This window comes from Penaeus japonicus, unplaced genomic scaffold (assembly GCF_977035675.1).
Source record: "Penaeus japonicus unplaced genomic scaffold, GWHDUDI00000001_assembly GWHDUDI00000037, whole genome shotgun sequence".
Lineage (NCBI taxonomy): Eukaryota > Metazoa > Arthropoda > Malacostraca > Decapoda > Penaeidae > Penaeus > Penaeus japonicus.
The window spans coordinates 1,369,687-1,382,186 of record NW_028234439.1 but is presented as its reverse complement, the minus strand read 5'-3'; the positions used below and the strand labels follow the sequence as shown (position 1 = coordinate 1,382,186).

At 44.7% G+C, this 12,500-nt stretch overlaps 1 protein-coding gene across 3 annotated transcripts in view; it reads right to left on the bottom strand.

The window, feature by feature from the left end:
* Positions 1–461: 461 nt before the first annotated feature.
* Positions 462–12,500, bottom strand: part of LOC122253510 (sphingomyelin phosphodiesterase) — a 113,456-nt gene continuing 101,417 nt past the window's right edge. For 2 of the 3 annotated variants that reach the window (XM_086532764.1, XM_086532765.1), the window contains exons 2-13: positions 10,171–10,236; positions 7,186–7,343; positions 6,407–6,673; positions 5,828–6,028; positions 5,238–5,529; positions 4,616–4,728; positions 4,171–4,343; positions 3,681–3,881; positions 3,016–3,186; positions 1,839–2,031; positions 1,003–1,187; positions 462–718 (exon numbers count right to left, since the gene is read on the bottom strand). In XM_086532764.1, coding sequence (XP_086388890.1) covers positions 592–718; positions 1,003–1,187; positions 1,839–2,031; positions 3,016–3,186; positions 3,681–3,881; positions 4,171–4,343; positions 4,616–4,728; positions 5,238–5,529; positions 5,828–6,028; positions 6,407–6,673; positions 7,186–7,343; positions 10,171–10,236 — 2,147 coding nt within the window. In that variant the 3' untranslated portion in view covers positions 462–591. Of the gene's footprint in view, positions 719–1,002; positions 1,188–1,838; positions 2,032–3,015; positions 3,187–3,680; positions 3,882–4,170; positions 4,344–4,615; positions 4,729–5,237; positions 5,530–5,827; positions 6,029–6,406; positions 6,674–7,185; positions 7,344–10,170; positions 10,237–12,007; positions 12,152–12,500 lie in introns of those variants that run through there. The other variant, XM_043016674.2, reaches the window with a different exon arrangement.

The window sequence follows — 12,500 nt, the reverse complement described above, 5'->3', positions numbered from 1 at the left end:
CGCGGACTATGGTTAAATATCTGAGTCAAATAAATTCACTTTAAAATATACAAATCTGGCACGGATGCCGTCGTCATCTGCATCATCACTGGATAACAACAAGGACATGTCTATCTGCAGACACAGAACAAGCACGAACAAGAGCAACTGGCGAAGCACACGGACTGAGCGCCGAAGCCTCTTCAACTAACCTAAACGTCGGATTCTGTGTACTCAACGGGGAACAGGAACCGAGAATGCGCCCTGCCTTATCTCAGCCTTCTAATACGATACAGAGGCTGCTTTCTTCACTCTCCTGGCAAACATACAGAGCCTTCCATTCTGACTAGAGAATGAGACTTGATGGAGCTGACTGAGAATGCATTTGGAATCTGAGACCATTCGTTTTTTTTTTTTGTCGATTCTCTAAGTAGGCTAAAATCGAGCTATTCAAAATACGTGTTTCAGAAGGTCCAATGAATAAAAAACTTCGTGCTTTATTATCTTACAAAATAAACAAGAAGAAAACAGATGCTCTACAACATCAGTATAATATATGTAAAAAAAGAGTAACAAAAGAAATGAGTCGAGGTGTGACATGAGTCGGTGAGATCAGTCGTGGGGGCGACACTTGCGCGGCATGAATTTGTCTCCCTCGACGATGGCGCAGAGAGTGGTCCGTCGGCACTCCGCGTCGCAGCCTTTGGATAACGCGCTGTCGCTGTCCTGCACTTGGTACCTGCGAGAAACACACGTGGATTTACTCATTTATTCTTATATGCAGATTGTGATAAGCCTAATTGTTAGGAAGTTCTATGAAGTTTTCAATAGTTTTATGAAGTTTCTTACGAAACAATATGTGGATAATACTTTCCTTCGGATTCTGTTGGATCAACTTTCATCAAAGCCATTAGACTCTTAGGATGAACACTATAATCACCATATTGACAACACCACACAAAACGACCGCTCCACAAGAACGCCATCTTGCGACATATCCCAAACAATAAAACAATCCCTGACCTGTGATACCGCGCGAACAGCTGGGGGTCTCGAGCCATGCGCTGAACCAGCTGATCCCAGTGGCGGGGGTCAAGGGAAGGCAGCTGGAGATCGCGACGGGCGGTGTACAGCTGGTACCAGTGAGGGGCATCGTACTTGTTGGCGTGTGTCAGGTTCATCACCCAGGTTTCATAGTCGAGCACGTTCTGCAGAGGGACAATTAAGGGAGTGTTAGTTGTCTGTTCACGTCGACATGAGAAGAAATTATTTTTTTGTGCCCCCCTCCCCCCTCATAAAAACATCCAAAAGTTGAGGAAAACCAAAGGGATCGAACCGAGACACAAAACATTACCCCCCCCTTATATAAAAAAAAATTAAACCCACCCTTCCGTCCTCCCTTCTCTAATAACCCACCAAGCCCCCCCCCTCGAAAAAAATCCCTTCCCTCCCCCCCATCCCATAATCTAGTTTACTCACCTATCAAGCCCCCTCCCCACACAAACACAACCAAAATATCCCTCTCCCCATAACACAATTAAAGAATCCCTCTCCCTATTAACACAACCCAAAAAATCCCTCTCCCCGTAAACACAGCCAAAGAATCCCTCTCCCTATGAACACAAACAAAAAAAATCATTCTCCCCATAAACACAACCAAAGAATCCCTCTGCCTCTTGACACAACCCAAAAAATCCCTCTCCCATAAGTACAACCAATGAATCCCTCTCGCCATAAACACAATAAAAAAATCCGCTTCCCATAAACACAACCCAATAAAACAACCCCATTAACAACAACAAAACAACAAAAATTCCCCCTCTCCATAAACACAACCAAACCTCCCTCCCAGAACCTACCCTGGTGGTCTCCGGGTGGTCTCCGTCGATGTAGAAGACCCTGTAGGAGGGGTTGAGGTCGTGGAAGGGCCCGTTGTTGGGGGACACGTACTGCACGCCGATGGGCTTGGTGGGGGCGTTGACGTCGTAGTGGACGCGGAACTCGTCCTGGTGAGAGTGCCCGTAGAACTGCCCGCGGATGATGTGGGCGTACCTGCGGAAATGATGTGGATGAGGTGGGCGTATCTGTGTCTATAATGTGGAAGATGTGGGAGTATCTGTGTCAATAATGTGGAAGATGTGGGCGTATCTGTGTCAATAATGTGGAAGATGTGGGCGTATCTGTGTCAATAATGTGGAAGATGTGGGCGTATCTGTGTCAATAATGTGGAAGATGTGGGCGTATCTGTGTCAATAATGTGGAAGATGTGGGCGTACCTGTGTGAATAGTGTGGAAGATGTGGGCGTATCTGTGTCAATAATGTGGAAGATGTGGGCGTATCTGTGTCAATAATGTGGAAGATGTGGGCGTATCTGTGTCAATAATGTGGAAGATGTGGGCGCACCTGTGTGAATAGTGTGGATAATGCGGACGAATTTGTGTAAATAATGCGGATAATTATAGTCTGCGTAATGTAGGTGTACCTGAGTATATCATGTGGATGGTGTGGGCGTATTTGAACATATATATAAATATTCGGACGTTTTTTTTGTTATATATATATATATATATATATATATATATATATATATATATATATATATATATATATATATATATATATATATATATATATATATATATATAGTATATATATGTATATATATATGTATATATGTATACACACACACACACACACACATATATGTATATATATATATATATATGTATATATATATATATATATATATATATATATATATATATATATATATATATATTATTATTGGATTATTGGAATATCATATTTATGATAGTCTTACGGAAGGCACAAGTGTTGCTTTTTACAATCACAGCGTTGCTTGCAACAGTGTTAATGGAATGCCCCCGTTCTCCCCTAACCTTTCTGTATATATAAAGCGTCAGAATGTATACTCCATTATGATATTTCAACACGATAAGAAAGGCATCATCTCCCTTAACCTAAAACAATACGCACTCCTAAAACAACACAAAAACAAACGACCCTTCCCTCACCTCGACACAATTCTGGAGAACTGGTGCGCCCACTGAGCGAAGCAGTCGGAGTAGAAGGGCGGGATGTGGCCAATGATGTGCACGACCTCTCCCTTAGACTCTGCCTGCTGCAATTCGCTCACCAACCAGCGGAGAACCAGGCCCGGGTCGACGGACTTGTACAGCAACCACCTGTTGAGGGAACGTGGGCTGTATTACGAGTTTCTTTCTTGTGAGGATTCGGGTGTGGTGGTGTGTGGTTTGTATGGTATGGTTAGTGAATTCTTCTTCGGAATATCGGATTTGATGAGCCATTCATGTCCGTTCTTAGACTACCACATCCACATCGCTCTCCACTAGCCTCATCATATACCCACTTTCCTGTTCTCCTTTACCAATTGCCCTACAGACCTATTCCTCATATCCCTCTCTTTAAACTTCCACCGAATTGCTTCACTTACCAGTTCCTCAGTTAACAAATATTTCACTTACCTTTTGCCTCACATATCAGGGTCCTGAAAGCCTCGCCTCACCAGTTGCCTCACCTACCTTATCCTCATTTCCCTTAAACCCCGACTTAACAATTAAGCCTATAACAATAATATTGGTGGAGACGACCCTCACTCCACTCATTCTAATTCCATTTCTTCTTCCCCTCATCCCCATTCCGACCGACCGTCACTTACCAGTTGAGCCTATAGCAATAATTGGTGTTGATGGAGATGATCCTGAGACCCGGGCGCGCGAGGACGGAGTAGTAGCCGGCGAAGCGAGCGGTGGCCGGGACCTGCGAGCCCATGAGGCGACTCCACTGGTCCGCCACTGCGTCGTACAGCCACTGCACGCCGAACCGCGACCACACCTCGGGGGACTCCGGCGGGGGGAAGCTGGGGGTGGGAGGGAGGGGGAGGGGGAGAGCGTGGGAGGAGAGACGGAGAGAGAGAGAGAGAGTGAGTGAGTTTGCTGGTTGGATTTGTAATTTGGGGTGATGGTGATGCTGATGGTGGTTGTCATGATTTATGATTGTGATTATGGTAATGGTGGTGGTGGTGATGGTAATGGTAGTGGTGGTGGTGATGATGATGATGATGATGATGATGATGATGATGATGATGATGATGAGAGTGATGGTGATGGTGACGCTGACAAGAAAAGCTCTACAACCGCCCAACTCACCTATCCCTGGGGAAGCTCTCGTGGTTGCCGATGGCGCCGTAGATGGGGACGTTGGGGAAGTACTCGAGCAGCAGGTCCGTCATCTCCCTCATAATGGCCAAGTTCTCCCGCGGCGAGATCTTCCAGATGTGATGCGGCACCAGGTCCCCCGTGCACAACACGTAGTCCACGTCCTGCGGGAGGGAGCGTGCGCCCGCGTGAGTAAGAGAAGTCGGAGCGGCCGAAGGACTTCTTAAAGCAGTGAGCTGCAGGGAACCTCTCCTAACACCGTTTATCTAGGTGTCTGGGTTTTTTTTCTTGTCTGTGTCTATGTGTCTCTGTTTGTATTTCTCTGTCTCTGTGTCTGTTTCAATCTCTATCTCTGTCTGTCTGTGTATCTATGTCTCTGTCTGTCTGTTCAGAACGAGAAGGAAAGGGAAAGAAAGAAAGAAAAAAAGTAACTCACCGGATGCGTGGAGACGATATGATGGAGCATGTGTTGGAGGAGCCACTTCGGGGAGTCGCAGTTCCTGTAGTCGCCCCACTTCCCCGCTCCGTCGCTGGGTCGCTTGGGGGTTCCTGAAGGAGGCGCAGAAGGATATTATTATTCTAGGATTAATTACACTTGGAGCTTTTCTTTTACTAATAATGGAGATGGCCATTGCAACTGGAAAAGGCTACTGCTACCGGAGAAGGGTATAGACCGATATTTAGCTCTTTCTATATCTACGCTTATCCATGTTCAGGGTCTTTAACTGCTCTCTGGAGATAAGCACAGGGGTAAAAGCATAGGATTTCTTGGATCGATTTCCCTATAAGAAAAAGTTGTATTTATACCTCTGCCCCAAGGGGAGGTTTGGTAATTGGTTTATTACCAGAATTATGCGAAATGTTACGACCGGATTGTGATGAAAACTTATATATGAATATAGTCTCTCTCACTCACTCACTCCCTCCCTCCCTTACCTACTCACACACTCTCTCACATAATTGAACATAACTAAACGGGCCCAAATAACCAACTCATGATTACCAAACTTTAAATGGAACCTTATAAATAACAGAAAAACAAGGCTGCCAGCACTCACCGCTGTCCGGATTGCAGCAGAGCGGCGCCTCGCACACGGCGTTGGCCCCCACACGGTAGGAGGGGTCGTAGTGGGGGTCTGTCAAGTGCAACACCTTTAGGACCTTCTTGCCGCCGCCGCTGGAGATCCTGTCGGAGGCCAAGGACGACGGGGGGGAGGAGGGGGAGGAAGAGGAGGAGGAGGAGGAGGAGGTGGTGATAGGGACTTGCTGATGTTGTTGTTGCTGTTGTTGTATTTGTGGTTGGTGATGGTGAGGCGGGTGGGGGACGCGCGCGTTGCTGACACTCTGGACCTGGGCGAATAGAGAGGAGGTTTACGACGTTGCTTTTCAATTATAGAAGCTCTTCCTTGGACTTGCAGTAGTTGCAACTAAGATTTCAAACTAACAATTTACTCTTAACCATCACAACCAACCCTTATCAGGTACTCTGATCCTGAAGTAAATTACGTGAAAACATCTCGTATTACATCCATTAAGATTGTTTTTATAACACACACAACATTTGATAACTTCCCCTCAATATTATTTCGCTATACACAAAATTAATAACATTAACAACTTTTCCATTGGACGCAGGGCAACCGCATACCTGTGGCGGAGCAGAGTCCAGACTCCGGCTGTGGTCCTCCCTCCCCTGCGGCCGCTGTTGATGCCTCGCGTAGTCTGGGGGAGGCAGGGTGATGCTCCAGGCGGTGCGCCGGAAGATGCCGCATCCCTGGCTGCCCAGGACCAGCGAACACACCTCGTCTGCGTCGGCGTTCGTGTTCTGCAGGATCCACTCGAGGCGATCCTGCGGACAAGATGGCGGGTTTTTATTTTATCTTTAGTTACTTTTTTTTTTGAACAAGCGTCATGAAAAGGATCCCAGGAAAAGGACGTTGTCATGGAGACGGTGCAAGGAGAATGGCACTGTTTACAAAGTTGTTACTAATACTAGTATTTTCATTATCGTTATAATTCATTGTCATAATTATCATAATCATTATTATCACGATAATTATAATTCTTAAAAATACCATCGTTATCACCATCACTATCATTACCAAATGCAATTATGACATCTATCATTGTTATTACTCTCATTACCATCATCACCATCACCATGATTCCCTTTTTATCATCTTCATCCCCACCAAAACAAGAAGAAGAAGAAGAAGAGTGGACCGACCTTGTCCTGGTTGATGAGTCCCCTGCAGACGGCGATGGACTGGTAGCCCACGATGTAGCAGACCTTCACCAGGAAGTTAGCCATGATGTCGATGGGTCCTCCGAGCCGGGAGTATCCTATCACCATCTTGGATAGGACCCGACAGGACCCGCAGTAGGTATCGGAGCCCCGGAAGATCCTGTCGGTGTCGCTCCCCCCTCCTCCTGCTCCTCCTCCTCCTCCTCCAGCTCCTCCTACGGTGTCAGAGCCGTTGAGGGCGTTCAGGACCTGTAATGGGCGGGGGTCGGAAGAGAGGGGGTCGTATTGATATTTTCTGTTAGATTCTAGCATTTAAGATTAAAAAGTCTTTATAGATCTTTCGTCTTTATATTTTTTATCATCCTTTTTAATGTTTGTTCTTCTTGTTCTTCATACATAGCTCAAACTAGTTAATGCTATAAGAGTATCAAGTTTGCATATTCATCGGAATCACTTCATTCTGAGACAGTTGAAGAGATAGATAGATAGAGCTAGATAGATAGAGAGAGAGGCAGGCAGAAAGAGATACAGAGACAGAATGAGAGAGATAGAGAGGCAGAGAGAAAGGTAAAGACACAGAAAGAGATTGATAGGGACAGAATGAGAGACCGACAAAACGAGAGAGAAAAAGAGAGACAGACAAAAAAAGGCAAGAAAAAGAAAGAGAAATAGAGAGACTCAGAGCCAGACCAAAAGAGAGCGAAAGCCCCACGCCCCCCGACAGCGACCTCCGCCCCGCTCGCCGCTCGCCCCACACGTACCTGGTGGAGGTGATAGGGCATGTTCCCGAGGGACTGCTCAGGCAGCGCCATCCACGAATCGATCTCGTTGGACAGCACCACCACCTGGGCGTCGGGGCTCGAGGGCAGGGACCGCCCGCGCGCCACCTGTGCCCCCGCGCCGCCACCCAGCCATTCTCCTGCAGAAGGGGAGGGACGGAGAGATTAATGGAAGGAGGGGGAAGGAGGTGAATGAAAGGAGGGGGAAGGAGGGGGGAAGGAGGTGAATGGAAGGAGGGGGGAAGAGGTGAGTGAAAAGAGGGGGAAGGAGGTGAATGAAAGGAGGGGGAGAGAGATGAATGAAAGGAGGGAGATGGAAATAAATAGAAGGAGGGGGAAGGAGATGAATGAAAGGAAGGGGAAAGAGATGAATGAAAGGAGGGGGAAAGAGGTGAGTGAACAGAGGGGGGAGGAAGTAAATGAAAAGAGGAGGAGAGAGATGAATGAAAGGAGGGGGAAAGAGGTGAGTGAAAAGAGGGGGGATTAAGTGAATGAAAAGAGGAGGAGAGAGATGAATGAAAGGAGGGGGGAAGGAGGTGAATGAAAGGAGGGGGGAAAGAAGTGAATGAAAGGAGGGGGCAAGGAGGTGAATGGAAGGAGGGGGGAAAGAAGTGAATGAAAGGAGGGGGCAAGGAGGTGAATGGAAGGAGGGGGAAAGAGGTGAATGAAAAGAGGGAGAAGGAGGTGAATGGAAGGAGGGGGGAAGAGGTGAGTGAAAAGAGGGGAAAGGAGGTGAAGGAAGGGAGGAAGAGATTAAGAGGGGGAGTGAATGAAAAGAGGGAGGGGAAGAGATGAAGGGAGGGGAAAGGAGGGAGGAGTGCATGAAAGAGGGGGAAGAAGTGAATGAAAGGAGGGGGGAAGGAGGTGCATGGAAGGAGGGGGAAGAGGTGAATGAAAGGAGGGGGGAAAGAGGTGAATGAAAGGAGGGAGAAGAAGATGAATGGAAGGAGGGGAGAAAAGGCTATGTGTATAGAAGATTATTGGAATGAATGAATGAATGTAAAGGAATGTAGAGTGAAGAAAATGAGAAGGTAAACATGGATAGGAAAAAGCGTTGCGATAGTGGTGATTGTGGGTGACAACAGTAATGTTGATGATTATAATAACAAAAACAAATATGACAATATCAATAAAAACAGCTGTATATCTTATTATCTTACACACACACACACACACACACACATAGGCATGTCCTTCGTTTAACCCTTTTGATACAGAGCATCAATTTTCTTGTTTGTCACCTGCTCGCCATCATGCTGTTAGTCATCGCTCTCTGCTAACAAGAGACCGTGGATGGGTGCCATTCTTTCTTGCTGGTGCTTAGAGGTAAGGTAGCGTCTATGCTAGGGATTCTAAACTAAACTTTTATCACGGTTATTATATTAATTCTAATGATAATTTCCATCATCTGTTACTAAATATAACAATTACTCTTAGTACGAAAAAAAAAGAAAAAGAAGAAAAAAAAAAATAAATATATATATACATATATATATATACATATATATATATATATACATATATATATATATATATATATATATATATATATATATATATATATATATATACATATATATATATATATACAAGAAAACACACGCGTTGGATTGTTCATGAATAAAAGCTACAGAAACTACTATACATCTACACGAGAAAACTAGCAACAACTAATCTACGGACAGAAAACCCACATTTGACAACGCCACAACCCTACATCAGTAACGGTACATCATAAAGTGACTAATACCTAAATAACTCGTCATTATTACCTCATTTCGATCTCTCGTCTTCCACTAATATTCAAAGTTAACAACGAAAACGAAAAACAAAAAATAGAAGAGATGAAATATAAAAATACGATAAATATATAAGCAAAATAGGACTGGTTACAACAGCGCTGGTCACCATTGCAGAGGGCTGATCAAATGTAAGTGTAATACTAATAAAATCAATCTTCAACGCAAATTTCGTCGACGCATCTTGCAAGCTAAAGTTATGTATTCGGGTCACATAGTAATAAAACATTTACCATTTTACCAATTTTGCAACAGAGCATTTACAAATCTTTCACTCATATTTCAAGTTAAAAAAACACAATTGCCTTTTACCTTAAGGTAATACATACAAAGATGAATATCTAATTTGCATGGTCTATTCCTCTGTTCTCATTATCATAATAACTATTATTATCCATTATCATTTACCATTATCCTCAACATCTTTATCACTATTATTGTCATCACTACTATTGCTGTTTTCATCATTAACATTACTATTACCATTATCGTTATCATTTTATTATTACTGTTATTGCTATTATTATCATTATCAAAATTATCATCATAATCATCATCACCGTCATTATCAAAAACTGATCTACCTGTTCACGTCAGAATCAAATTAGCCTGCTATAACAGTACGTGGTCGGCGACTATACTATTGGTTTTCCTTCTAGAAGCGTATATGTCCTTTGTAGCCCTTCCTACTACTGTTCTTTAAATAATGGTCATCTAACCGACTTTCTTGACATTCTATGGTAAATTATGGTAATATCTTTATCTAGAGAATTAGCAAGAGGATGAATTACATAAGTATGTGTCAATCACCGTTACCTTGTCTATACTATTATCGTTGGAAATAGGACAGATGTGATAATATGGTGAAAACATAAACTGTAGATGAACTATTGGTAATGGAATACAAAATGGGTTGCTTGAATTGGTTATAATGGTTAGCATGCAAGCGCGTGCACCCACATACAAAAGGGAGCAAACATAACATAACAAAACATAATATAACACACACACACACACACACACACACACACACACACCAGAAAACCAGAGCACACGCAACTCACACCTACATCCACGGCCACAACCACGCACATTCACCCCCCTCCTCCGACCCCTCCTTCTCCTCCACCTCCACTCCACCAGAAAAACCAATCCACACGCGACTCACCTAGACCCAAGGACGTAAGGAAAGTGGTGATGTGGATCAGCAGCCCGGAGAGCATCCTCGCTCCACCTGCAGGAGAAAAAAGACGCACGAATGAGAGAGTGGATCCAGAGTAAGAACTTAAAAATAAAAGGAATGAACTGAAGATAATAAAAAAAGACAAATAAGAACAAAAACAAAGAACATAAAAAAGAAGAAAAACACGAATAAAAAGTAAAGACAACAAAAAAAAAAGCAAAAAGAGAAAGAAAAAAAGGAAAAACGGAAAAACGGAAGGAACAAGAAAAAACATTATTACATGGTAAAAAATAAAGACAAAGATAAATAAAAAACGGAAAAAAACGAAAGAAAGAAAAAAGAATGAAGAAAAATGAAATACAAAGAGAAAGGAAGGAGAACAAAGTGGAAAAAACACAATTACAAGGTCCTCTCAGAACGGGATAAGTTACCAAACCTTTTTTCGAAACGCCTCAGTCCTACGCTGGTTCTGTCAAAACAGGTTCTCGGGTAAACTTAACAAAACAAAAAAAAGAGAGAAAAAGCAGAAGAAAAAAAGAAAAGAAAATAGAATAACAACAATAACACTCACTACGATCAGACCTGTAAAAAAAAAAAAAGGCCAAGGCTCACAGCCGCGATCGAACCTGTACGATTGACAGGTCAGGCAGAAAATCACACGGTATTAGCTTCACTTTGCGATCTCCATTGCCGCATTTTCCCTTGACTTCACGAATCGTATTACGTTACGTGTTCCCTTGACTTCGTATCGCATTACCAAGATGGAACGAAGAAAATTATATAGTGTTCCGGAGTATGAACAAGCTTGAGTTACATGTTCTTGCTACTCGCCTAAACACGATTACCCCCCATCCCCCACTCAAAAATAAACAAACAAATAAATAAATAAATAAATAAATAAATAAATAAAAACTGGTCTTATTAGATCAATATTATTTGGAATTTATGATTTACGGTTTAAAAAAAGAGCGTTATCAGAATTGTCATCTCGCAAGAACAGCACGGTTCGATACGAAGCTCAAATCAGAAGAAATTGAGAAAGCACTTCAAGTTGCAGTCGAAGAGTGGCAAGTTTGCGTTAAAAGGAAAAAACAAAAAGAAAAATCCCCAAAAGGCGGACGGAAAATGTCAAGGTCCGGGACGCAAGGCTCACAGCATCCCGTCGTCGCGTTCGAACCTGAGACGTCCTCACGCTTCCTCTCACGCCCCCGTAGTCACTGGCGTCGTCTTCGTCGTCGGGTTGTCATGTTACTGTCATCCTGTCATGTCGAAATCATTAGCCTATCGTCATCATCGACATAGTTACTTTTCGCTATTGTTAGCGTCAGCATATTTCGGCATCATCGTCATCGAAAGCCTGTCAGGTCGTCGTCCTCGCCGCCAATCTCTCAAATCACCATCGTCATAGCCAGCCTGTCATGTAACCGTCCTTGTCAGCCTGTCATGTAACCGTCCTTGTCAGCCTGTCATGTTACGGCTACCATCGGCCTGTCACCCACATCGGCGCTGAACCCCGTCAATCCTCGAGCAACTAGCGTGGGATGACCCAATCGCTCGTGGGACGAGGACGTGGCCGGCGCTCTATGTGTGTCACTCCCTCTGGTAGGGCGCCAGGGAGTGCGTAGAAGGGAGCTTTCGGTGCGAGATGCAACCCCCCTCCCCCCTCTAATCCCTCACGGGATGCCCTAGGATCTCCGAAACCTCGATTCCTTGTTTTCTCACCTGCCATCACTACACTTCGTAACAAGGAGAGCCATTCCTCCACAACCACAACTCTCCTCCACTTCCAACTTCCAGCGACCGCGCTCCAGAGCCCACTTACTTGTGATAACCGTGATGGCCACCATGACTAGAGGACGGAGGCGACGCAAGAGTAGAAATGAAGCAAGTGCTCCCCAAAGCACCGCCCGCCCGCGTGGGAATGAGACTGCGCCTCCTTCGCCCCTCCTCTTTATATATCCTGGCGCGCAGCACGGTCGTCCTTGGCCACAATACCCGCACAACACGGGTTCTCTGCAGAGGCAAGTGCAGTGTGTGAGAACCTGGTGGCGCAAAAGCCACCACGGGCGAGGCCTTGACCTTATAGTGCTTTCGAACGCCTTCTTGGGGACCGCGCTGCTTGCCGGGGCCGACAGCTGGACTTACATGGTGGAACTATCAAGAGAATTTGGAACGACCTGAAACTGGAAGGGGAGGAGGGAGAGAGGGACGGAGGGAGGAAAGGAGGGAGGGAAGGAGGGAAGGAGGGAGGGAGGGAGGGAAGGAGGGAGGGAAAAAACTAGGGGGAGAGAGAGGGAGGGAGGGAAGGAGTGGGA